At 41.7% G+C, this 25,226-nt stretch overlaps 1 protein-coding gene across 1 annotated transcript in view; it reads left to right on the forward strand.

The window, feature by feature from the left end:
- The first annotated feature begins 1,546 nt into the window (after window positions 1-1,546).
- The window catches only part of ABHD5 (abhydrolase domain containing 5, lysophosphatidic acid acyltransferase), a 30,367-nt gene continuing 6,687 nt past the window's right edge, over window positions 1,547-25,226 (forward strand). The window contains exons 1-4 of the mRNA XM_055708643.1: window positions 1,547-1,754; window positions 18,501-18,586; window positions 18,879-19,251; window positions 21,983-22,137. Of these exons, the coding sequence (XP_055564618.1) occupies window positions 1,630-1,754; window positions 18,501-18,586; window positions 18,879-19,251; window positions 21,983-22,137 (739 nt within the window). The 5' untranslated portion in view covers window positions 1,547-1,629. The remainder of the gene's footprint in view (window positions 1,755-18,500; window positions 18,587-18,878; window positions 19,252-21,982; window positions 22,138-25,226) is intronic.

The raw sequence follows: 25,226 nt of genomic DNA on the forward strand, positions 1-25,226 counted from the left end.
TTAAACAAGTGTAACCAATTAGTGCTTGTGTGAGCACCACAATTAAAATTGCAGAGATAATTGTGTCGAACCTTGCACGTTCTATGAGTAGGGTGTGAAGCTTGTTTATGAAGTTTTAAGTTTACTAATCTGTTGAAATTAAGAAGAAAAAAAAAAATCATAGCGTTTGCAACTGTCGTTTCAGGCTGTTCGCAAATTCTAGAAAGCATCATTGCAAATGTTTCCCAGTGATCATATACTTCTGCACTCATTGATAGTCACATTTTTGGTAAATAAAATCTTTCAGAGCAATAATAAAAAATAAATACACTCTCCAGAGAAAAACGTCAGTTTGACAAACCATTGTGACACAGCCAAACAAACTTTGGGTGGGATAGTGTAGTATCAACAATCACTGCTGTTGAAATTGCAGAGTGGTTTTAGCTCTGAGTAATTTCAGCTATTAGCAAATTAACCTTACGCTTTTTATCAAAGGATTTCAGAAACCAAAAGAAACAGTAATCAATCTTCCATATGTTTTTCTAAAGTGCTTTAAGCTCAGTGGCAATATTCTCCAAGACTTAAAAACATCTTGCCACTCCTTCCAATGGCTGCACCTTGCTGCTTTATTTCAGTTAAGGTTTGTTGATTGTTCAATACAAACAGAGCTCTTACGCGGCTGAAAAATAACGCAACCTCTATCGTGAAGCTAAACGCTGTCTAAAACAAGCGTACCCCTCTCCTCCCCACAGGCATGGCTGCACTTAAGTCTTTCAAAACACTTGAAAATGGAAATCACGATAGGGTTCTACTGGTAATCACCTCAGGGACAGATAGTATTTAACTTACATCCAAAGCTCCTCATTTGCTGCTTGTATGTAAACACAAACACGAACTACCAGCCTGAGACCCTAGTGCTGACCACCACTGCCGCGGGCCCCGCCGAGCAAGCTGCGGCCAATGATGCCTGGGGGGGTAGGATGGGGGTCCGAGGCTTTCGGTTGGGGTCTGCTACTGCCGCTCCTGCTGCACGTGTGGGCTGGCCTAGCCTGGTCTGGCCTGGCCGCCTCGATGTAAGCGCCCGGCGCGCAGCCCCTGCGTTACACCGCGGGGAGGCAGCAAGACCGGCCCTCGCCCAGCCGGTACCTACCGGCACGGCGCCGCCGCCCCGCGGGATGCTGCGGCTGAGCACGACGCCGCACTGACACTGGCCCCGCCACCTCAGCCCCTGCCCGGCCGGGCGGCCGCAGCCCTCCCGCCCCTGCTGCCGCGGGATCCGGCGGGGGGATCCCCGCGCCCCCGGGGCCTACGAACACCCCGGAAGCCTTGCTCCAGCGAGGCCACCGGTGCGGGGGCAGCGCCCCGGACCGTCCCTCCTCTCAGGCGTACCCTGACCCGCTCCCACAGGCCGCGGCCCGCGGACCCCACTCGGTCGCCTCAGCGGACACCACCCACCGCCCCCGCCCGCCCGCCCGGCGGCGCGCAACAACGCCCCGCCCCGCCCGCGGGCAGCGGTTGGCACCGGGGCCTGCCCCGGCGGCGCTCTGGCCGCGGGCGGCCGCCCCGCTCTATGGTGTGGGTGGCCGCCGCGAGGATGACGCAGGCGGCGGGCGGGCGGGCAGGCGGGCGCGAGGGAGGGAGGAGCGCGTGATGGCCGGTGCCGCCGCTGTCGCGCTGTCCCTCGCTGCGCTGCCGGCCGCCGCCGCCTCTCCTCCGCTGCCAGCTCCCGGCCACCGCGCCGCCGCCATGGCCGAGGAGGAGACCTCCAGCGAAGGGTGAGTGGAGCGGGCCCGGGGCTGGCCCTCGCCCCTCGCCGCGGGTGCCCTCGGCGGGGGGAGGGAGCCGACGGCGGCGCCCCGGCCGTGCCCTGCCGCTGCGGGCTGCGCTCGCCCGCCTCCCCCTGCCGCCGCCGCGCCTCGCCGGGCCCGTGCAGCCCGCTGCGCTGGGGCGGCGGTGGCCGGCACCGCGCCGCGCGGCTGGGGGCCGGGCCGGGCTGCCCGAGCGGCCCGCCGGGTCCCCTCCCCCGGCCAGTCCCGCCGCCGCTGCGCCCCCTCCGCGCCCGGGCGCGCTGCCTGCCATTGTTTCCTGCCGCACGGGCCGGCTTCCTGCCGCGCCTGCCTCGGGGGCGCGCAGCGCGGCCCCGCACGGGCGGCCGGCCGGGGGCTCTGTCGCCAAGGGGCTCTGCCCTGCTGCTCCGCCGCGCCCGGCCCGGCCCGGGCTGTCGCCGACCTGCCTGCAGGTGTGTAGAGACGCGCTTTGCTGTCAGTGCTGAGGGGGCGCCTGCCGTCGGCCTCGACGTCACCCACCCTTCGCTTGCACCCCCGAGGCCGGCCGCTGCCCCCGGCCGCTGCCCGCCTTCGCAGCTTCGCTCGCATGCACAAACTTGCTGTGGGCTTGTTCTGTCCCTTCTGTGTGTCCCCTTGGGTGTGGGACAGGCGGTAAGGCTTGCCAGCCCCTCTGCCGCCGTTCCTCAGTGTAACACTTGGCACCGGCAGGAGACGAGAGCGCATCTTTAAATTACTAACATAGGCACTGTTGCTCAAGCTTTTCCCTTTCCTAGTATCGCATGCCTACCTCATCACCAGCTGTCACTGCGAACCTTTGCTTTCCTTTCACTATCCCAAGGCATGACTGGAATAATTCCTGTAGAATAAATTATTCTGCCCCTTTTCTTAGGATACATCCCTAATATTTGTTTGTAACTACTTACTCACACCTTCAATATGTGAGTTCATTATCGCTATTTATCATTCTTCTGCCTGAAATTACTTAGTTCTGCACGGTATCTTTTGTCCGTATACATTCAAATGGTTCTATAATAACCAGGTTATTGATCAGTGGTCTGCTGTTCTTCCATTCACATACTCTTTACTCTTGTATGCCTTCTCATACCTTGTCTTTCAGTGCATGTTTTATTTCTCGTTGTGCATTTCAGCTTCCAGTACAGACTTGTTCTTAACACTCATGCATTGCCCCTAAATATATTGTCTGCCCCCCTTTATCCCAGTATAGAATAATGCGGTCATCCTATCTCTGAGTCTGTTTGTCATACATAGTTAATATGTCTGCTGGTCACTTATCTCCCAGTTTGTTCCATCATATTTTATGGTTCTAGAGCAAAAAATACTCTTATCAGAAGATGTGTAGCAGTGCTCTAGTTACACATGTGCTTTATCCCGTCAGATGTGTAAATGTGCTTTGTGTGCACTGTTTACGTTAATTTTTCCTATTTCCATCCTTTAAATACCAGGTGGTATATCTCATTGCTCATTACGTGGCCCTCAAAACCTTTTCTTGTGTTTCTCCATCTCCCTTTTCTCATAATTAAGTCTTGTGTTACTTTGTGAAATACCACTTAAAATTCTTCAGCTGCTTGCATCGAAATCATGCCCTGCACTCATGACTTCATATCAAGGATGTTACTATTCGCATTTTGTCATGTGTCTGTTCCGTTAGATTTCAAAACTACCTGCATTCTTGGTCTTCTCTTTTTGGTCCCTTTTCCAGCTTCTGGCTTTGGTATTTCATCTTACATATTTTGCTGCCAGCTCAATCTGACTAGAACTGGACTGTCTGTCTTTTCCAAACTCCCTGTTATGCCTTTATCACCATATATGCGCAGCATTCTCTTTTCAAGTATAAACTTCAAAGGCTTCCTTTTCAAAGCACTGTGCAGTTCCATCTACACTGTTACTGCGCTCTCCTCCTTTCCTCAAAATAGCTTTTCAAAATAACCTTCACCCTGCCTTCTGCAACGTTACCCATTTGAAACTACGGTCCCCTTCTTGGTTCTGTGTTCTTTCTGACCTGTTCACGTTCATAACATACATGTCATTTGTAAAGCCTCTTGTTGATGGTTTACAGGTTTTCTAAGTAAGAGTCTTAAAATAGCTCTGCCTCAACCTGTTTTGTTTGTATGTTCATTCAGCGCATTAGCCTGAACTGTATTAGCTGTCTGCTTTGATGACACCGAGTACTGAGTGCTGCTGATGTGGTGCCAAGCGCCCTCAGCTTCAGTAGCCTGTCAGGCTTGCAGGATCGTAACACTAGATGATCTGGGCATAGGGTTCGGAATCGTAGGCTAAATTTTTGAAAGGATTATGGCAAGCTCTCACCACATTTGCTCAGCTGGATAGCTTTTAAAGGGGGGTGATTTTCAGGATGTTGTCAGTGTCACCCTTCTGAACAGTTAGGCCTTTTGATGTGAAAGAGTAAAGCCCGCAATTCCCTAAACACTTCTCAGAACAAAATCTCATCCTTTTTTTCCATGAATCAGAAAGTGCATTAGCTTTGATGAAATATTAGTGCTCCAAGTTGTTAGTGCTTTTATTGGTCAGTTTCTAACAATAGCAAAATTAGCATTTCTTCATCTTTTGCAGTTGAGCAAAGCTCAGTACCCAGAGGAAGTTTATAAACCATTGAAATAGGTTAAATATTTTTTGAGTTAAAATTCCCTGGCAGCGAGGGGGAAAGTTACAAAATATACTATCAAAACCCTAGATTAAATTGTTAGTGCCAGGTGTATATGAAAAATAAATATGAAGTTTACTTTATCTGCTTTGAAAAAAATAGTGTGATTCAACTTGTTATGCAACACATTCAGTTTCTTGCAATCTGGTAACTGTGTAAAGTATGGTGAAAACAGAATAGCAGTGGCTCGGTTACTCTCTAGATCTCAGCTGAAGAATGCTCATGACATTGTCCTAACTTTGAATGAAAAGATGAACCAAACGTATGTTTTAGCATTCATCGTGGAAGTGATTGCTTGGTTAACGTGTCACCTGCTAATGATTTCCAAACCTCATCATAGCCCTGGACCTTCTCTGCCTAATTTTTAGATGTAGACTTCTGCCTGTGAGGTAAACAGCCTAGCATAAGCCTTTTGAATTCACTTGTTGCTGAATTCACTTATGCTCACTCTGAATTCAGCAGGACTGCTTGTGGCTTGTAAGATAACTAGAAATAGCAGCTACTAAATGTATGTGTGTGTATATATATATCTAAAAAAAAAAATCCCCAAAACAGAATGTTGAGTTTCCCCCTCTGAGATAAGTGGAATAGCTTTCTTTAAAACTAATTTTTTAGGGGATCTGCACTTGCAAACCTTCATCAAATTGATGTTAACTGGCCTGTAGTCTCAAAAAATAATGGCTTGGAGTAATACGTAAAAACATTAATTGCAACACCAGTAATCACCATTATTTTTGTATTATCCTTCAAGCTTGTTTGTATTACAGAATTATTTATACAATTTTGAACTGAGCTGTTTGATTAATAAAGAGGAATGGTTTATTAGGCTTAATAGAGCCTATGTCTGCCTCTTAGTAGGACAGTTCACACAGGTATCAATGGTATGTTAAAGCATGATATTGAAACATGAAGGAACACTCTCAACTCGGAATTTTTGCTTGATTTTTTTTCCTCATTATGTCCTCTGGGTTTTAAAGCAAACTGAATGGGTAGACTGCTGAAAGCAAGGCCCAGCTTTTCTTTGTGAAAGGAGACTGTTTCCAAGAGCCTTTTCTATAGTGCGGGTGACTGACAGCAGGTCTGGTACTGACAGCTTGCGTTTTTGAAAAGCGAGTGAGACATAAATGCATTGTGGTAAGCACATGTGGGAAAAGGTTAAAGGATGTTTCATTCCTCTTTTCTGATTTTGTCTGTTTTGATGGCAGGATTGTGTCAGTCATAGCTTCAGTGCTTAATGCCTTTTGTGTTACATCTGTCTGCTCATCTGAAAGTACATGTATGAGCAGGTTTTCAGGTATTTATAGGATTTCTTCTCACGGTTTTCCTGTCCTTGTATGAATTTGGGAAGGGAAGGCCTGTGTTCGTCAGGAAGATCTTTCTTCTCCCCCAACACAGGCTCAAGGGAGAGAGGGAAAGATGGCGAAATATAATAGGGGCTATTTTCTCATACCAGTGGCAGAAAGAAAATGGTCATGGCCGTGTCCTTGTACAAGGAGGAATCTCATCTAAATGCCCCCAAGAGAGGCTTGATTAAACACTAATGAGGATAGAACAGTAATGTTGAGCTTCTTCCGGCTGGCAACCATAGGCAAACATTGTGGAAAAAAGTTTTGGTTTTTTTTTAATAATTGCAGTTACTATCTCAAAGTAGATGATCTGTTCAGCTCTTTTTACTTGGTTTTGGCTCCTCTTTGGATTTTTTTTTTCCATTTGCTTCACTCATTTCACACTGGTCCTCCATGGTTATACCTGACGAACTTGCCTTTGTGAAGGGGACTTTTAGGTTTCAGTTAGACCCATTTATACGTTTACTTACCATCTTTCAAGTTCCCTCAGCTTAGCTGGAAATTAGATTACAGGGCTGATGGCAAGGGGTTGCCAAAGGATCACAGCCTTGGTCAAGATCTGTTCATGGGGCAACAGTGAGGCCCCTGGCCTTTGTTTCACATTTTAAAAACAAAACAAGTAGAATTGGGGCATCTCATCCATTTCATTTACAATTCAGCAAATATGTTTATGATTTTTCAGAGAATTCTTCAGTTTGTCATAGTTCTTTATGGTTCCTAAGGGACAGTGCCTTAGGAAACATCATCTAGAGGTTTGAGTGCCACAGGCTGGGCATGTCTAGGCTGAAAGGTTTTCTCCTCCAGTCTTTCTGAAACTTGTTCTTACATTAGATGTAGGAGGAAAGGCCATGCCAATGTGCTCCAGAAAGCTGTGGAAGATCTCCCCCTCTGTTGGAACAGCAGGGTATCCTCTCAGTTGCTCCTTTCCAGTGGCCCTGGTTGCCGCCTTTGAGGCATCATTCAAGTGCGTGGTTTCCACTGTCACTGCTGAGCACACAGGCACGCATCATGCATGCACTAGAGAGGCATAAATTCTTAGGGATACTGTCACTAGGAAACAGACACTTCCAGTGTCCGGCCTGAAGGTTTCCACTGCTTCCCGTAGAACATCCCGCTCTCCTTCAGTGTTTACCTGGCCAAGTCATCTGCTATGACAGAAATCCCCCATAAAACAAAAATCTGACTGCATTTATCATACATCTGGCTCAAGTCTTTAAAGAAAAATATAAGAAGCAGAGGGAGGAAGATAGTAATTACGTAGTAGCTTTTAATTTGTGTTTAGGATGCTACTGGTGGGGAGTAAGGGTTAAAGGTTAAAGAGCATTGTTAGAAAGTCTGCTACTAATTGTATGGGTCAAGTGGAAGCTTTCAGAGTATCAAGCAAAGACTCTACTACAAGAATTGTCAAAGTAGGATTAGGGTACCAGTGAGTGAGGGGGGTTGTAGCCCCAGTGGAAATTAAAGCAGAGTCATAAATCCAGAGGGGCAGCTAGCTGTGGGGCTGCCGTAGTGTTGGTGACTATGGGTCATTGGAGAACACAAACTTTAGCCAGTATTGCATGTGTTTGAGTATATTAGAAGTTTTTTAGATCCTGTTAGGGAGCTGGTAGACCCAGTTAGAGACTTACCCCTCTTAAAGAGACACTGTCTGTGTCAGGAGGATCTCTGACTTTTCTGAACTTTTATGGGAGAATCTGAAGAACTCTCCCAACTGATAAATTGTTAAAGCATCTTTTCTTTTCCCTCTTATATAGTGCTTTATTAAGATTGCTTGTTGAGGAAATTTGATTCTCATGTTTCATAACTTTTGAGTATTTACTTGCAATTCTGACGTTCTTTCAGGATAGGTTTTTTAGATGATTTGTATTGACAGCCAGAGAGAAGAGGTCATGGGAGGAAAGGTGAGTGTCTGCATTTGCATTGGCTCTGAAAGATCCAGATGAGAAGCTGAACAACAGGAGAGAGGTCAGTGGAGAAGGGAGATTTGTGAGTCAGTGAAGCTATAGGGGAATGAGGTTAGTCTGGAATAAGGTTAAGAGGGTAAAAGAGGAGGATTTTAAGTGACACCAAGAAAACATGGTGAGAAATGGCAGAGAAGGACAGTGCTCTGAAGGATTTGTTAATAGAAAACTCAGGATCATAGGAGACTACAGAAAGGAGGGGAAGATACAGGTGTAAAAATGCATTATGTAACAAAAGATGCAAGAGCACCTATTGCCATTGAGCAAGTCCACTCATATTGAAGTGAGGAAGAGAAGGGTATTGCAATGAATTAAAGAAATGGGGTGGGTTCATGCTAGCAGATTATTGTAGATTATTTTTTTCTTGATTGCATTTAGTAAGTGTCATACTGACACTATAGGCTTATTAATTATATCGTACCTATGCATAAGGGGACACTGATGCAATGGCTTTTTAGACCCTTTTAACTTTCTACCTATTTTTAAGACACTTCCTTGACATCTAAAGCATTTGTAGCGTAGACATGTACACAAAACAGTCTGTTATGAAAAGGGCTGTGCACTTCTTAGGTTTTCCAAGAAGTGGAAATGAGGCTAGGTAGCCCAAAATGTTGAGTACCAGTTCTTGAAGTTTGATATGGGTAACTGTTAGCACTGTAGGTGGTTATGATAAAGGAAGACAGTGTAGAAGTTGTTCTGATGATCTGCAGTGAAACAACCAGTCTTCAGTTTGTATTCACACCAAGTACAAGTGCTTGGAGCTATGGGAAATAATCACGTGCTTTAGGCAGTCTTTTATCGGTGTTCTTACATGGCACCTTATGGTAAAATGAAAACATCCATCTCCTATTTAAGGTGTGATCTAAATTGTGCATAATACACTATGGAATGTAAATGAAAGGTAAGTGGGGTAGAGTGTGGGTGGGCAGTGGTACAGATTTATGAGAGGAGCCTGTTACATGTGTGTTTTGTTCTTGTCCTGTTTGATGGAACTCAGGGACAGTCTGGAGTGCGGGCCTCTGGCATGGTAGGTATGAGAAGGCTGACAAAGAGACTTAAACAAGGTTGAGGTTATGCAATATCTGAAGAGCAGCAGGACGTCAGTAGGTGAGTGAATGAAATGGAAGTAGTAGAAAGTTACATAATGTCTGAAGGGTACCAAGAGGAAATTTTAATTTTCTTTATTTTAACTATGTTTTTCCTCACATTTTGTTAATGTAATGTGCAACATGTTGTTTGTAAAAAGACTCAATAGGTGTGGCAGTGCCAAGTTCTATCAGACATGAGTTTACTGTGGAGGAGGCAGAGGGATGTAGGTCCTCAGTGGCACCTAACCTGGGTGTTACACACATGATCTCTGTCACAAGGTTGAGAATTTTAGTGGGACAGTGCAGCTTCCCCCTTTCCTCTCCTCTGCATCTTTGTATTCTTCCATACCTTGTCTGTAGTTGCTAATATGATTTTTCTCTAGATTATGTTTTAAGTTATCTTTTAAATCAAAATATAAAATAATGGGTCCTTAGAAGAGATGGAAGGAACTAACCAAGGGTTTGCTTAGCAGATGACTATTAGCAGTCAGTGGACCATAAAGTTTTTAAGAGGAAGTGCCTGCATGTTAGAGGGTGTGTTGTAAGTTAAGGAGGAACAGTGTTCCTGAAAGCTTGTCAGAGTTAATTAGTTCTCTGCTCTGTAGTGTATTTGTTGCCAAGCTTTAACCTGACTGTGGAGAAGACTGTGATCTTTTGAAGGACGGTAGGATTGGAATCTATATAGCAGTGAACAGTAATAGGAATAAGTAATAGCTGTATGACCACACACATGGTTTCTTCATTATTGCACATACACTTAATCCTTTTTTGCATTGGGTGCTAACACAGCTACTTTGTAAGCAGCATGAGCATTACAGGTTGCAGGCTTGCGTGGCAGTCCATGGATAAACTTCATTCTTGTGGGACATACTGAAAAAGCACATGCTCTGAAATGGACAGCTTTTGGTATAGCTAGAAAGATGGAAGAAATGACAAAAACATGTAAGAAGGATGCATATGGGTAAAAAAAAAGGCAGGCAGTACCGGGAGACAGAGAAGAAAATGGGGAAGGGGCTTCAGTCATGCAAGGTATACAGTGAGGTGTACCCTTTGGCTGAGGTTCAGCATGGGAGGGAACAGAATTTTATGTTCTCTTCACTGGCTGAATGCTCAGGTTGCTCAATTTAAATAACACTTCAAGAAATAAACTCACTGTCACTAAAATAGCCAGAAAGTGCTTGTTGGTTATGGATTCACATTCATTATTTACATTCTCAGGTTAATTTTAATAAGTGGTAGTCCAGTGTAGCACAGCTAATATAAATACAGTAGTAAAATTTGCTTCTGAATTTTTCAACACTAATTCTGATGTTGAATGTTCTGAATACAGAGTTCAAGATGCAGTAAGTACATGAGGAATGCATTGTTTTTTACCTCTGACCTAGTGTAGCAATATTCTGCAATAACCTATCATGGGCTTTTTGTTGGAATGGGACTGATGTACGTTACACTTCCTAGAAATATTATGTAGAGGTTTTCAAAACATTCTATTTTAATGTTACTGAAATATCCAAGAATTTCACAACATCTAATTGCATGGAACATCTTGGGTCAGAACTCATCTAAACAGAACTTTACAGGCAGGGTTATAATGTCACCTGGGGGGAGAATTGTTTTCCTTTTTAACCCACTCACAGTAATTCCATACATTTTTTTTGTTCCTTCATGAAAATGGCAAACAAACATTTGTTAAAGTATTGAAGCTTTTTGCTCCCATAACGTATTTCTCATTCTTGCTTCTGGATCTTGCCTCTTTGGTATGCTCATCAAAGTCTTTTCCCTGAGGATTACAGCATTTTTGGTCTTCTCATGTAATGATTATGAAGTGGAACGTGGGATATTTTTCTTCTCCTGTTGTTTGTCTGCAGCTGCCGGAGCTTAGTTTTTGTCCTAGGAGCATCACATTCAAATTGTTGTTGTGGTTACTACATCTGACATACGCAGTCTTTGCAATAACAGTTATTGTACACAGCTTGTGAATGCTTGAACAATTCTGACTGTATTCATTATTCTCAGAATACTGAAGCGCTAAAGAACATGCTGCACTTTGAGGACAGGGAGGAAGGACAACAAGGACTCCCAAAATTGGTTATGCTCTTAAAGTTCTCATTAAACCATATCCTGAGTCGGGTTCCTGAGGCATCCCTGCCCAGTTAAATCCAGGCTGGCCGAGGTCATGATTCTGTGTTACTGTCTGTCATTGGCAGCTCTGACTTGCAAGCTTGCTGTCCTCCACCTTGCCTCGCTGGTCTTTTTTTCTGCCTTCTTAGCCCACAGATTGGCTGGTTAACTGTTTGGCTTCTCTGCAGCTGGGTGTCCATAATTATCTAGTTTAAAATACAATTCCTTTTAAAGCTGAATTATTTCACAAATCTGATAGAGAGAGCAGCCACAAAATAGTAGAGTTGGTGAGATGGAGGAAATAGTAAGCTTTTAGATCTGCTCTGGTCTGCTGGAAGTGAGGATGGCCTGGGATTCAGGCATTACATCCCTCAGTTTACCGCATACTGACACCATCAGGAATAAAAATGCAGAAATAGGGTGGTTCTCAGAGCTGGACTAACACACAGACTCCTCTGCGCGTTTTATCTTTCTTATTTTAAAAATTGGCTTTCCTTGACTTAACAGACTTAACACTGAATATTAACAGCAGTCAACTACTTCTGTCAAAGGTTTAAGTCTAATGTATGTTAATTCGCTGCATCTTGTTCTGAGTTTCATGCAGAGCATGTTGCTTTCATACAATAAACGTATTTTTATAATTTCGTAAACTTTCCAAATTTAATTAGGAAATTTGAGTCCTTTTTCATGCTAATCATTAATGCATTCTGTTATTTTCGATAAAATTCATTAATTAAATCTCACTTTTATATTCTTACATATTCTTTGAACAGAGGGAGCATTTTAAGAATTGCTCTTTAAGAATGTATTTTATTTACTACTTTACATTAAAACTTTCTCCACCTCAACTTTCATTCTCATAGCAAGATTTCTGCTTTAAACTAGTACCAACCCTGGATGTGTAATTTTCTTGCATTTTAAATGATTACAGTTGCTGAAATGCTGAAGAGACTGCTGGCTTGTCTGAAACTGTACAGGAGAAATTGAACCTGTTCATAAAATTAAATCCACAATGATTAAGTGACATCCTAATTTTAGTGGTACTACCTTAGCATTTTAAATTTCTTATCACTATTAGTCATTTAACGTTGTGTTACCAACCAGAAAAATATTGTCGGATTTGATTCAGAGATATGCAGTTCCAATATATAACAATTTTTAAACTTTACTGAGTTGAAAATAGTTGCCACCTCTGTATCTCCTCATTTACTTTTCAATCTACTGGAGTTTTAGGAACATGTTTTCTTGTTCTTTCACATACTAGTTTGAAATAGGTTTATTGCATTTTTTTCCAAAGTATTTTTTCCCCCAGTGATTTGTTAAACAACCTAAATTCAAAAGAAATTCTCCCGGGAGTAAATAGAGAACAAGATGGAACTTGGTTATCATGAATGCTGGGAAGAAAAATATTTTTCTTTACTGAAATAGTAGGTTTTTTGTAATGGTAGTGTTGATGGTACATGTTAATAAAGAAGCATTAATTCTTGCCATAATCAGTCATGTAAACAGCACTCAGTATTCTGGTGTTGCAGGCCATTAAATTAATGAAATCGGAAAGAAAAAGTTTCTTATAACTTAACTCTACCTTGAACATAAATTAGCCAGATTTAAGCCTACTACTTTTCTCGTGACATTTTGACACGCAAAGTCCTGTTTGATTGTGTAATCTGTGACTGTTTCTTTTGCTTTGTATTGTTTCAAGTTACTACCTGTAAACTTGAAATTTAGTAACCAGAAATATAATATTCTCTGAAAACTTGGTGGTGTTGACAATGGAGGAAGCCACATCTTCCTTACCTCTTAGGCTTTGTGTAGACTACTGCTGATGCCGAGAAAAATGCAGAAAAGTTCAGTAAACAGACTTGTTTCTGCTGTTCCTCTTAAGGAAAAAAAGAAAAAAATATAATGACAAAGGTAAAAAGGTATCTCTAGTTATTTCACTGAAGCATCCATCCATCTGTCCAAAATCCTATGTTAACTATAGAGTGTTCTTAGAGCGTTATGGTAAAATGGTTTTACTTTTAACATTGGCACTATGCCTTAAATTTAGTATGTTGACTTCTCGCCCTATTTTGAATGCCTGATTCACTCCTCCTGTTTTGCCCATTCTTAGTATTTCTGTAACAATTGCAAGGGCTGAGCGAGTTGCTTTTCCCTGTAGGTGGTTGCCCCATTCTTTTAATTATTGATCTCTTTTGAGGGTTCCTTACGGCTTAATGATAATATTTACATTATCTAGGGTTTGTTTTGATAAAATGCTGAGCATTATAACTCAATTGAGCAGAACAATTATATGACTCGTTTCATTGAAGTGCAATGCTGAAGTGTTTTTGTGTGGTAGGGTTATGTGAGACCTTAGAATAGTAAGCCTTATGATGTTTGTCATATTGAGATTTCAACACATTGGCAGTTCTGAATTCCTTTGTTAGCACAGTACTTCAAAGATACTTTATGCAGAAACAAGAGGGGATAGTCTGAGCTGTCTTTCCATTACTCACCCTTGTTTTCCTGTTACAGTGCAGGATTCTCTGAATGTGGGGCTAGCTTGAACTGATGGATGTTCGTAACTGCTATGCCAGCTGGATGGCCCTGAAAATCACACCACCGTTCAGCTCGGTGCTGGGCAAAAACACTACAGCAAATTCTCTGCGTTAATTTGATTTTGTTTCCTTCCTTAAAAACAGCTGGAATTAATTCCAAAAGTCGAGAAAGGAGAGGGTTAGGGTTTTTGAAAGTTCAGCTTGATTCTAATAAGATTTTAGAGTAAAGGGTAAAGCTTGAAATGGTTTACCAGTGAGTTCACTCAGTGTTTCAGCTTTTTAAGTTTTTGAGCTTGTTCCCTAGCTAAAACCTTGGTAGTCTGCAACACTGTCTGCAAAAATTCAATTAACAATATTAAATATGTTCATTTGCTGAGAGTTAAGACAGAAACAGATAGGCAGCCCTGTTGCTCGTGTATTCAGTTATGTTCCCGTAATCCCCTGTTTGTGAGTTACTCTGTGATTGTTGTATACCCTGAGCTCTGGTTTCCCTGCTGATGTTGGTTTTAAGTCTGAATAATCTTCATGACAGGAAAGTTTATTCTCCGTGCTTCTGTCACTGGTGCATGTTTCAGCACCTGTTTTTTAGTCTGTACTGGAACTTTTGGTTACTGTACTAGCTTCAAAATTGTTAGTGAAAAGCTGATTTTCTATTCAGCGCTGTAGAAAGATCTCTGCACGTCCTGTCTCAGTAGGTCAGCAATTTTTGACAAATCATCATGTAGCAAATGGTGTTGCTTTCATTTACCATGAATTAGTGGAGTTCTGTTACTTACAGGTTTTCTGGTTTGCTCTTTTGCCACACAGGCTTCCCATAGATTATTACAGGTCTACAGTGATGTGGTGTACATGGGAAGATGCCTCTGTTTATGGTTTTAAGCTTAATACAACTTGCAGGCCATGCATTCATATAACTCTAATGTGAATAAATTGAAACCTTGAAAACTGAGAGAATGAGCTCCATGTGTATGTACATTTCTATCTCCTAGATAGTTACAACTTCTGCTGAACATTCATTGAACATCTTTATATGGTAGAGCTTCGTTTTTTAAATCCACATTACAAGCCAGAAATCAAATAAAGTGTTCAGCGGTTTGAGTGCAAAACTCAGTGTTACAATAGATGTTTTCAATTCTTCAGTATTATCTAGACCCTTCATGAGCTTTTTGTGGAGTATGTAAAATTTGTAACTGGCTACAGATCAATCAGTTCTCACCAAGCTAAACAGGATAAATCTAGCTGACTGAATGGTTGTATGTGAGTTACGTATTTGCCACATTCTTCATCCTATTTGACCTAATTAGTGGAGGCGGATGGGTGGGTCAAGTTCACTATGCCTCTGCCTCTACTTGATTCTCAGTTATTTTGAAAGTTACCCTTGGGCAATTTAAGCTGTGCTGTGACAGTAAGTTCTTGATTCAAATTAACATTCAAACAGCTAAGGAAAAGCAGTATTACGCTTAGTTACATTTTACACAATATTCAGTTATTCTTTACTGTGTAGATGTCTAAAGGTAATAATGATTCTTTATTCTCTGTTTATTTATTTATTTATTTTTATCCTTTATTATGCATGGATCCAGGGAAACAGGCCGCCTGGTCCAGCCAGGCATCGCGTTAGGGCCTGACTGGCAGCTTGCCCCTGCGCGTAGAGGTTGCAGCTCCACATTGTCAGATCTCTCTGCCTGTGTTCCTTTTGTTTTCATTATTTATTACTGGTTTGGGCCATCAGCACAGGCTACTGATGGTCTCACTAATCTTCTAGCCTCACACTAATCAGCTTGACTTTCTCCATATCTAAGGCTGTTCAGCAGGTGTCTCTGGGGCTTTCCCTTGCCTTCTGGTCTCCTGCCCCAGATGTGTCACAAGTGTGGAGGTCTGTTGGCAGAGAGAGTGACTTCTTTTTTGCGTGGCTGTGAAAAGCGTAACTGACCCCAAACAGAAGATGTGAGGGAGCATCCTATGGCATGCTCTGCCCTACTGGTTATTGCTTATTTTAGCGTGGGTGTGCATACTGGTTTGTGTTACTGCATGGCCACAAATGAATATATGGGTTAAATCTCACTGGTTATGTACCTTAGTAATTTGACCTGTAACACTCATATGTACAGTCAGTATACAAATTGTAGAAATTTGGGCTGTCAGTTGCCAGATTTAGCTCGCTCTTTTTGATACAGCAAACAGCTAAGCCAAATGGATTTCTTAACTCTTCAAGATACAAGATTCCACTGTTGAGCTTTGTTTTTGTAAAAATGAAGATGGAAGCAGAGTGTCTGTGAAGTGGTAGGTGATGAGAGCATAGTGAGGTCTGCCTCTTCTGTCAGTGGGTAGCTCACTTACAGTGTGAAACTTACTGCTGAAACCTTTCGTTTTCTTTCATGTCTTATCTCCATTGCTGATGAGCACACTGTCTTGAGAAGTCTGTTGCTTTTTTTTTCTTTTTGACACTACATAGCTCCTTTTAACGTCATATCACAGAAATAAAAATGATAGGCTATGTAAGCAATTGACATTCTTGTGTGCATTTAGGAGACACATTTAGCACAGATGTACGAAAGAAATGATATAGCCATGCTCTAGGATTCCAAAGCTATCAGAGGAATTATTCAGATAGATTAAGCAGTTGATTGTTCTCCACATGTGGAAAACATCTAGCAATGTGGTGAATCTTTTTTTTGGAAGGGGGGCAGGGGTGACAAAGGATTAAGTCTTGAATATAGGTAAGTAAATATTCTCTTTCTAAAATAACTTTTCTAGAAAGGGATTACTTTTTTTTTTGACAGAAAACCTTCTTCACTTGCACTTTTAGTTCAGCAAGTACAAAATGACTGAATTGGAAACATGCTTTTTTATTTTAAGCGTTTCAGCTTCCTGACTGTATTTATCAAGCTATACATGCATGTGATGTCTCTTCTGAATGAAAAGCTCAGTATGTATTAACAGTACTGATAGCTAGCAAAAGAATGAGTGGGCATCTATGCTGCAGCTTTCCTATTCTGATACAATTTTCTAAATATTTTTTCTGCGTATCCAGGTGTCTCCCTAAGATTGGGAAGTGAAATTCTGGGACTGTGAACTGTAGATTTCATTTTTATTTCATTGTGGTCATATCTCTGCACTGTCTTCAATCTACTGTTTCTGTAGATTAAATATATATATATATTTTTTAAAGAAGTTTCTTTGCTAAATCAGCAGTTTTGCCAAGAAGAAACATTTTGTATAGTTTTGGCTTGAGGGAAATAGTGACTGAGTTTTGTGCTTCTGACCTGAGTTATGAATGAAAATACCTGCTTGAGCATATAACTAGCAGAAAGTTTGGCTCAGAAGGGTGGTGACATAGCTATTGTGTAATAATTTACCAGAGTAATTCATAACATTGGAACGCAGTTAGTGATGTTGTTAAACTCAGATTTCACAGTCATTTGCTGGTGAAATTGCTTTTGGCTGGTGCCAGCTTTTAACCTCTTAAAAATCTTACTTTTTAATCAATGTGTAGATTAACGTGGAAGCAAAACACTTGGATGCCCGCTCCTGTAAGATGCCGAGTTACTTCATTTCTTAGATTGCATGAGGACATGGCACGGAAGGACATACAACTCTCCCTTCACAGTCCCTCAGTACGCCATTATAACGATTCCCAGAGTCTGGTGGTTTAGGGAGGTTATTTATAGAAGAGCCAGGCATCAGCGTGTTTCCCAGAGGAGTAAATAATACTGAATAGCAATGGGCATGGGTGATGGGATGACTAACCCTTTTTGATCAGGGTTTTTTTTTTCTTGGTATCCCTTAATGTTTCTGTGAATCTGAACACTGCTGCTTGCAGTTGCAGTTGCTTGCAGAAAGCCTTCCATGTTGTATCACAAATTTAAGTAGCTATGCAGCTCAGTAGCTCAGCCCCTTAAAATGGTGGGGGGAAGGTCCTTTGGATAAAGAACTTGGGCGTCCAGATCTGTAATTTGTTATCTAGTGTTTGTGCACTGGAAAATCACATGTAGTATCTGTATAGTCTTTTAACATTAACTGTTATACAATTATTACTTGCAGCGTTCAGTCCTGAAAATCCTATAACTTAACTGGAAAGCAGTTCAGTGTAGGAAAAGAAGTGCTAAAGAAAGTAAGTTGGTTGTGGATTGGTGACCTTCTCCTCTTCCCTATTAGGGATAGTCAGCCTTTGCACTGGTAGTCTGAGCCGCTTCAAAAGCAGGTGAGAGGGGAAAAAAGAGGATTCAATTTTGAAAACAAGGGATAAACTAACACCCAGGAAGAACTGTACGCAGTTGTTGTGTGCTTTGTAGCATTGTGGGTGAGGCAGTGCTGCTAGCTGAGTCATTGCCCCTGCTGTCACGGTCAAGCTAGTACTACCAAGATAGCAAATGACAGCTGGAAAAGCAGCTTCTCTTCGGGGAATTGACATTGCAGTTTTGTTTTCCTCTGGAACTTTGTTTCTAAGTTGGTAAGGAAGGCCCTAGGTTTTTACTTCGCTAGAATAAACCTGCTTATTTTTCACTTTTTAGATTTATCTAGTGTATGAATTGGTTAGTCTGGTGAGCACACTGTTTATTGCTTTTTTGGAAATAGTAAGTTCACGCAAGGTAATATGTGTGCAGGCAGACTTCCAAGGGAACTTAAGAGGAGGCTGGAAACTCCAGTGATTGTGTTACATATCCTGCCAGGCTTGTTGGGTTGGCAGGAGGGCTGATGTCTCCAGGTTCTCAGAAGAAGCCTGCTCTGACGGAGATAGATCAGTACGTTCTGATAAGGAACAGATGTTGGAGAAACAGCACACTGTTTGAAGAATGCCCCTGATCACGACAGCACTTTTATAAAGTCAGGAGAAAGTGAATTCCCTCCCACTGTGCACTCCTGTCCTGCACGGTGTGTAGTTTACATGGGTTCTTTTATGAAGAGCAGCAGAAGAAATGTCTTCAAAACATCACATGGTGCAAACAATTACTGTTATGCTGAAGAAATTTTTATTCTGTATTGCTGTTGTAGGTTAGGATGGTTATTCAGCTGGCTTCCTGCCTGGTGTCCCACTTCACTGCTACACCTTAAAGAGGCTGAGGACAAAATGCTAAAATGTAAGTCTTTGGTTTTTTATAAGTTTTATAAATACAACTAGTTTTTCTACATGTAATCTACTAGATTTAATCTACATTAAATATAACCAAAGAAGTTTTTAAATATGGCTTTTACACTGTGGTGAAATAAACACGTTTAGAATTAGATTTTCATTGTTCCCTTCTTCAGATACTTGTTTGTAGGCTCTCCTTGGAAAGGGAGCTCCTATTTAAAGCAGTGGTTTCTGTAAACTGTGCATCATATTTTATTAGGCATGTCTAGCAACATCATTTTTTCCTACTCTTCCTTCAGGTATTGCAAGCACATACAATAAACAATATGTGTATATATCTAATGGAAATAAAATATGGACGCTGACATTCTCTCCAGACCTTTCACATAAAACTCCGCTTGTTCTCCTGCATGGGTTTGGAGGAGGTGTTGGACTGTGGGCTCTCAATTTTGAAGATCTCTGTGAGAACAGGACCGTTCATGCTTTTGACCTCTTGGGATTTGGACGTAGCAGTAGACCGCACTTTGACACTGATGCTCAGGAAGCAGAAAATCAGTTTGTGGAATCCATAGAAGAATGGAGAAAGGAGGTGGGGTTAGAAAAAATGATTTTACTTGGACACAACCTAGGTGGATTCCTGGCTGCTGCTTACTCATTAAAATACCCATCAAGGTATGTGAAAATAAAGGAATGAAGGAATTCCCTTTCTGTATTTGACTCATGATTTTAACACAGATTTTATTTCATCAGGCTTTTTATAGATTATCTTTAAAAAGTGACTGTGCTGATTTAAAGGAACTTGACACTGAATTTTAAGCCCAAAGTATTAATCATATGGTTTGTTTCCAGGTGAATAGAAAAAAGTAGATATGGTAAACATACTTTTCTGTTTGTTTTTCTGTACTTTGTTTTTGTTCAGTAACCCCTTGCCATGTTATAAGGTGAAATAGCAAAGATGGTATTTGTGGGTGAATGTTTTGTGACATTTCTGATCAAATGTAAGTTTGTGAAAGGAAAAGAGGCCTGTTTCTATCAAACTTCCCATTATTATGGATAACGTTGAAACTTCTGAGCATAATTCCCGTAGGTAATTTATGTCTAAATGCTAGCAGTCGGTCTGGTGCCAGCATGAAGATGTAAAAATGATTTTAGTGACTGTTTGATTTAAATTGTCTGAATGCCACTTCATATTTCTTCTCTGCGAAACAACCCAGCTGCAGCAGTCCTGTAATTGTATTTCATCAGCATTTTCTGCACCACACTGTGGCCAAGAGCTAATCCATTTTTTTCCCTTAAACTAATAATTTGTCTCTTTTTTTATATAGTCTGGTTATATAGCCCCTCGTGAGCTAGTATCCCACCAGCTGAGGTCATTCTGTACCAAGAAAAGGACATTACTTTTGTTTAGATAGACATAGTGGAGTCCTGTGAAAAACTGTGAATATAAGCTTTCCACATCATATGGCAGAGTCTGTATTATATAAAACATATCTTACTCTTTTATATTCACATCGATTTATACCATATACCTTCCTTTGTCTCTCATTTGGACATTTTGAAGTAAATTCATACGTCGTTTTTTCCTGAAACACTTTGCCACTTCTAGGTGGATGACAGCTGTCACATGCGGCTGGATGTGATGTGTGAAAGTAGGTATGTGTCTAAATCCAGAATTGCAGTGAAGAAATGCAGTCCTCTGCTTTAGGGATGTAAACCTGTTATCCCTTTGGGCATAAAACAACTTTTAGTTAACTGTAGTTAGTTTCTTCTAGGAATCACAATTTCCTTACCCCTTTTTCGGAAATACCTATAAATGGCACTGTCCTGTCCCTGTGGGATGGGACTTTGTTTCTGCCCCCTGCTGACTTGCATCGAAAGTGACACTGTTTTCATGCCTCACTTGTGCTTAAGTTGGAGTTAATTAATTTGGAGGTGTTTCGGTTTGTGCTTTCACATTACTCATGTTTCTCTGAAATTAAACTAACACCATCAAATTAGAAAATTGACTGGTCAGATCTTAAGATGGCATTGTATCAAGTGATAAACATAGCATAGCTTGCAGCCAGATTATCTAACAATGCTTTAGAGGCTTAAGGGATTCTGGATACATATTGTTAGGCAAGTAGATCTGTTTCTGCAAGCTTAGATGATCCATTAATTTACTGCGCTGTACCAAAGTTGTTCATGGGACATCTGAGTTTACTAATCTAAAAAGATTCCCATTTAGAATAGTCCTGGGTGGTGGTGATTTTCAAATGCTGCAACTTCTGGACTATTACTACTGGGATTCTTCTCATGGTCAGCTTCCTGTTATCCCGCATTACATTTTAGGTTTGATTGCCAAAAGGTGAAATGCCAGATAGATTGGAAAGTATTAAGAAAGGAAGCATGAAAAAAAGCATACTCTTACTTTTATTCATGTCTCTGCTGTGTTATGTTTAATGCCATAGTTTTTGCATAGAATGTGTGACTGCCCGGAACAGCTCCTCATTGCTTGCACTCCTTAGTGTCTGATCTCTCCTGCTTGGTTTGTATAGTTAAATTCTATCCTATAGTCTCTTACAGTGGTGTTTGTTGCTGTGTGCAAATACATTCGTGGCTGAGCTGACAGCCAAGAAACATCTTTGTGAGGTTAATATTTTTTCAACCTCGGAACTGATCATAGTCCAGAATAGCCTTTGGAATCACTTCTGACATCATTTTCCGGGATTAAACAGAAATGGACGATTCTAATCTGCCGAGATGAAATAGATTTTTTGCTTGAATTGATGAAAGGTTGCATGTGCTGGAGACTTGTACTATGCTTTCTGTACTATTCCTCTGAGTAGTATTTTTACAAATCGTCTCTCTGATGTTTCTTTCATGACCTAAAATCAATACATTTAGAAGACACCTGCTAATTTTGGTCTGCCTCTTTCAGTTCAAATTTTACTGTGATAATTTTTCAGATTAGTTGCATCTTTTCTTAGAACAGATGGCTTAGGTAGCTTGGAAGCAAGTTTACTTAAATGAAACAGTTGCATTATATTATTTTCTCTCAAATTAAACTGCTCCTGCAAATAATATTGACTGAGCATATAGATTAGGCTATTTTTAAAAACAGAAAAAAACCTGGCCTTTTTCTCAAATGTGTATGACAGTGGGTATCTATTGAATACTGAGTTTCTCTTTGTGAAATGAGCGTCCAAGTTCCTGGTGTTCATGCATATGATTACTTGCAATTCAGTCTCTCTCTAATTAGCAATTGAAAGCAAAATCATTGATGAATCAGGAAGTAGGTAATAAGCCACTGTGGTAGAAGTGACTAAAATAGGTTGCGTAGTCCACAGGTAACACATCTCCGTTGCACTCAGTCAAAGAAAATTTAATGAGCTCTAAACCTCTGAACCTTTTTTGCCAACAGGGTCAAACATCTTATCTTAGTGGAGCCATGGGGTTTTCCGGAGAGGCCTGACAATGCTGACCACGAAAGACCAATTCCAATTTGGATCAAAGCACTAGGAGCTATATTGAGTCCCTTTAATCCGTTAGCTGGGCTGAGGATAGCAGGACCCTTTGGTGAGTTTAAGCTACATTTAAATCCTGCTTCTGTTTTCATTAAACATAATCATAGGGTAGATACCACGTTAAGATAAGCTTTGTTCCAAGCCCATATTACCCACAGAGAAAAGAGATGGAGAAGAAAGTGGGGAGGGTTTGAGGAAAGACGAACTCTTCAGGACAAGAGTGTAAGCTCTTTCTATTGGAAATACTAGTATGACAGTTTATAACAAGCTACGTTATTGTAAGCTACAGGTACAGTGGGTCAGGTTATGTGGTCATCTGCTGGGGAAGCCTAGCAGAAGCATGAATGTGGTAAGTTTTTTTTCTGGTTGCCTCCGGTCACAGTCCATTTAGTTTTCCTTCCAAGTGGAGTTTGATGAACAAACAGAATTTCCAAATTTGGTTACCATTGGAAGGCATTCTTTCATAAACTCATTAGTCTTTGGCCTGAATTCGGAGAAGTTAAATTGAAACTGGATTCTTTCCATTAGCCATTTTTTTATTATTCTAGCAAATTTTGTGGGTCTCATTGGTGTCCTGCATTACAGTGGCAGTCTCTCCTTCATATTTCTATGCTGCTTCAACAGCACTGATGAGATGGTAGATAAACTCTGTCTACTCCAATACTAGGACTGGGTAGGGATGACCAAAAATGATTTGGTGCTTAGATTAGATTTGGGAATTCCATTCCTAGAGCTGAATACCTAAAAATTCCTCAGGACAACGGTACTGTACTTTTTGTGGAGGTCAGTGACAACGGTAAAGTCACTGTATTTTTTGTGGAGGTCAGTCTTCAGTGTTAGTATTTATTTTAGTGTTTCCATAGACACTGTGGAAAACATCAGCCAGACAGTTGAGAGTGTCTTCAGTTAACATCATGAGAATGAACCAGTGTGATTTCATTCCAAAATTTGTTCCAAAGGTGCCTTGACTCCTTGTTTCATTCTCTGCTGTAAATTCCCAGGGAAGGAGAATGGTTTTGTGTTTGGACCCACAGGCAAAACACTTTTTATCAAAACAGAAAGTGAATTCTAAAATTTGGTAACTTTCAGTCCTTTAGTTTTTGGAAATGGGCATGCTGTGGCCTCTGCTGATGGCAGGGGAAGATGCAGAATTAGTCACTTTCTTCTGTGTTTTCTTTTATTCCCAACCAACTGTATCATTTGTGTTAAAAAAAAAACAAACAAAAAACCTGTCTGTCTGTTTGCACTTGTAAGTCCAGCAATTGAACTCTCTATAGAGAAAATACAAGCAGCAGAGCAAATTGCAGAATGTTTGCAAAATCTTCATCACTTCAGGGCTTAAATCGCTGTTTCACAAGGGAATTACTTTCTCTTGTGCTGTATTGGTTTTCTGAATTGTTCTAAAGCATACGTAAGGGTGTGTTGCAATAGTCTAGTCTCAAGGTTACAAAAGCGTAGATCACTGTGACAAGGTCTACATAAATAGTACCAGGCCTTTGGCCAGGGACAAGTGGAAAGAAGTGACATCATCATAATTGCATTGATTAACAATAGTATGAAGTTCCTACTCACTGGAAAAGGAAAAACACAACCCCCATTTTTAAAAAGGGAAAAAAAGAAGACCCAGGAAACTACAGGCTGGTCAGTCTCACCTCTGTGCTTGGCAAGATAGTGGAGCAGATCCTCCGGGAAACTATGTTAAGGCACATGGAAAATAAGGAGGTGATTAGTGACAGCCAGTGTGGCTTCACTAAGGTCAAACTGCCTGACAAATTTGGTGGCTGCCTACAGCGTGGTTACAGCATTGGTGGATAAGGGAAGGCAACTGACATCATCTGCCTGGGCTTGTGCAAAGCATTTGACACTGTCCCGCATGACATCCTTGTCTCTAAATTGGGGTAACATGGATTTGATGGATGGACCACTCAGTGGATAAGTAGTTGGCTGGATGGTCACACTGAAAGAGTTGGGGTCAGTGGCTCAGTGTCCAAGAGGAGACTAGTGACAAGTGGTGTTCCTCAGGGGTTCGTAGTGGTACCAGTGCTGTTTAACATCTTTGTCGGTCACATGGACAGTGCAATTGAGCGCACCCTCAGCAAGTTTGCCAACGACACCAAGCTGTGTGGTGTGGTTGACCTGCTGGAGGGAAGAGATGACATCCAGAGGGACCTTGGCAGGCTTGAGAGGTGGGTCTGTGCAAACCTCATGGAGTTCAACAAGGCCAGCAGGTTGAAGGAGGTGCTTCTCCTCCTCTATTCTGCTCTCATGAGACCACATCTGGAGTACTGATTTAACTCCGGAGCCACCAACATAGGAAGGACATGGACCCATTGGAGTGAGTCCAGAGGAGGGCCACACAGATGATCAGAGGGCTGGAGCATGACTCCTATGAAGACAGGTTGACAGAGCTGGGGTTGTTGAGCCTGGAGAGGCGAAGGCTTCAGGCCAACCTTATAGCAGTCTTCTAGCACCTAAAGGGGCCTACAAGAAAGCTGGAGAGGGACTTTTTACAAAGGCATGTAGCAGTAGGGCAAGGGGCTGAAAGGGTAGATTTAGATTGGACATTAGGAAGAAATTCTGTACTGTGAGGGTGATGAGACACTGGAGCAGGTTTTCCAGAGAAGCTGTGGATGCCCCATCCCTGGCAGTGTTCCAGGCCAGGCTGCATGGGGCTTTGAGCAACCTGGTCTGGTGGAAGGTGTCCCTGCCCATGGCAGGGGGATTGGAACTAGGTGATCTTCAAGGCCCTTTCCAACCCAAACCATTTTATGATATGATTCTGTTTTCACTTGATAATGTCCAAGAGGTAAACTGTGAGATGATCTCTTCAGGGAGGAATAGTGTTCTTAGACTAAGATTAGCCTTGTGGTGAGGCTCTTGTCCCAGAGGTGCATCTGGTCATCATCAGAAGAAGCCTCTCTTCGTTAAAGAAGTGATTCAGAATAGGAGCTTAACTTCAGAAAGCCTGAACTAGCCCCTGAAGAGACCCGCTTCTCTGCTTTGGCTGTTTAGAGAGCATGGGGGCAATGTCTTTCCCAGGTTGAATCTTACGACAGTTCTTTTGTCTTATGTCAAGATTTATACACCTGTTTTTCAGCATAGACTTCTGATCTAACTACTGTTTAGCTGAAAGAAGAACTA

This window comes from Falco cherrug, chromosome 4 (genome assembly GCF_023634085.1).
Source record: "Falco cherrug isolate bFalChe1 chromosome 4, bFalChe1.pri, whole genome shotgun sequence".
Classification (NCBI taxonomy): domain Eukaryota; kingdom Metazoa; phylum Chordata; class Aves; order Falconiformes; family Falconidae; genus Falco; species Falco cherrug.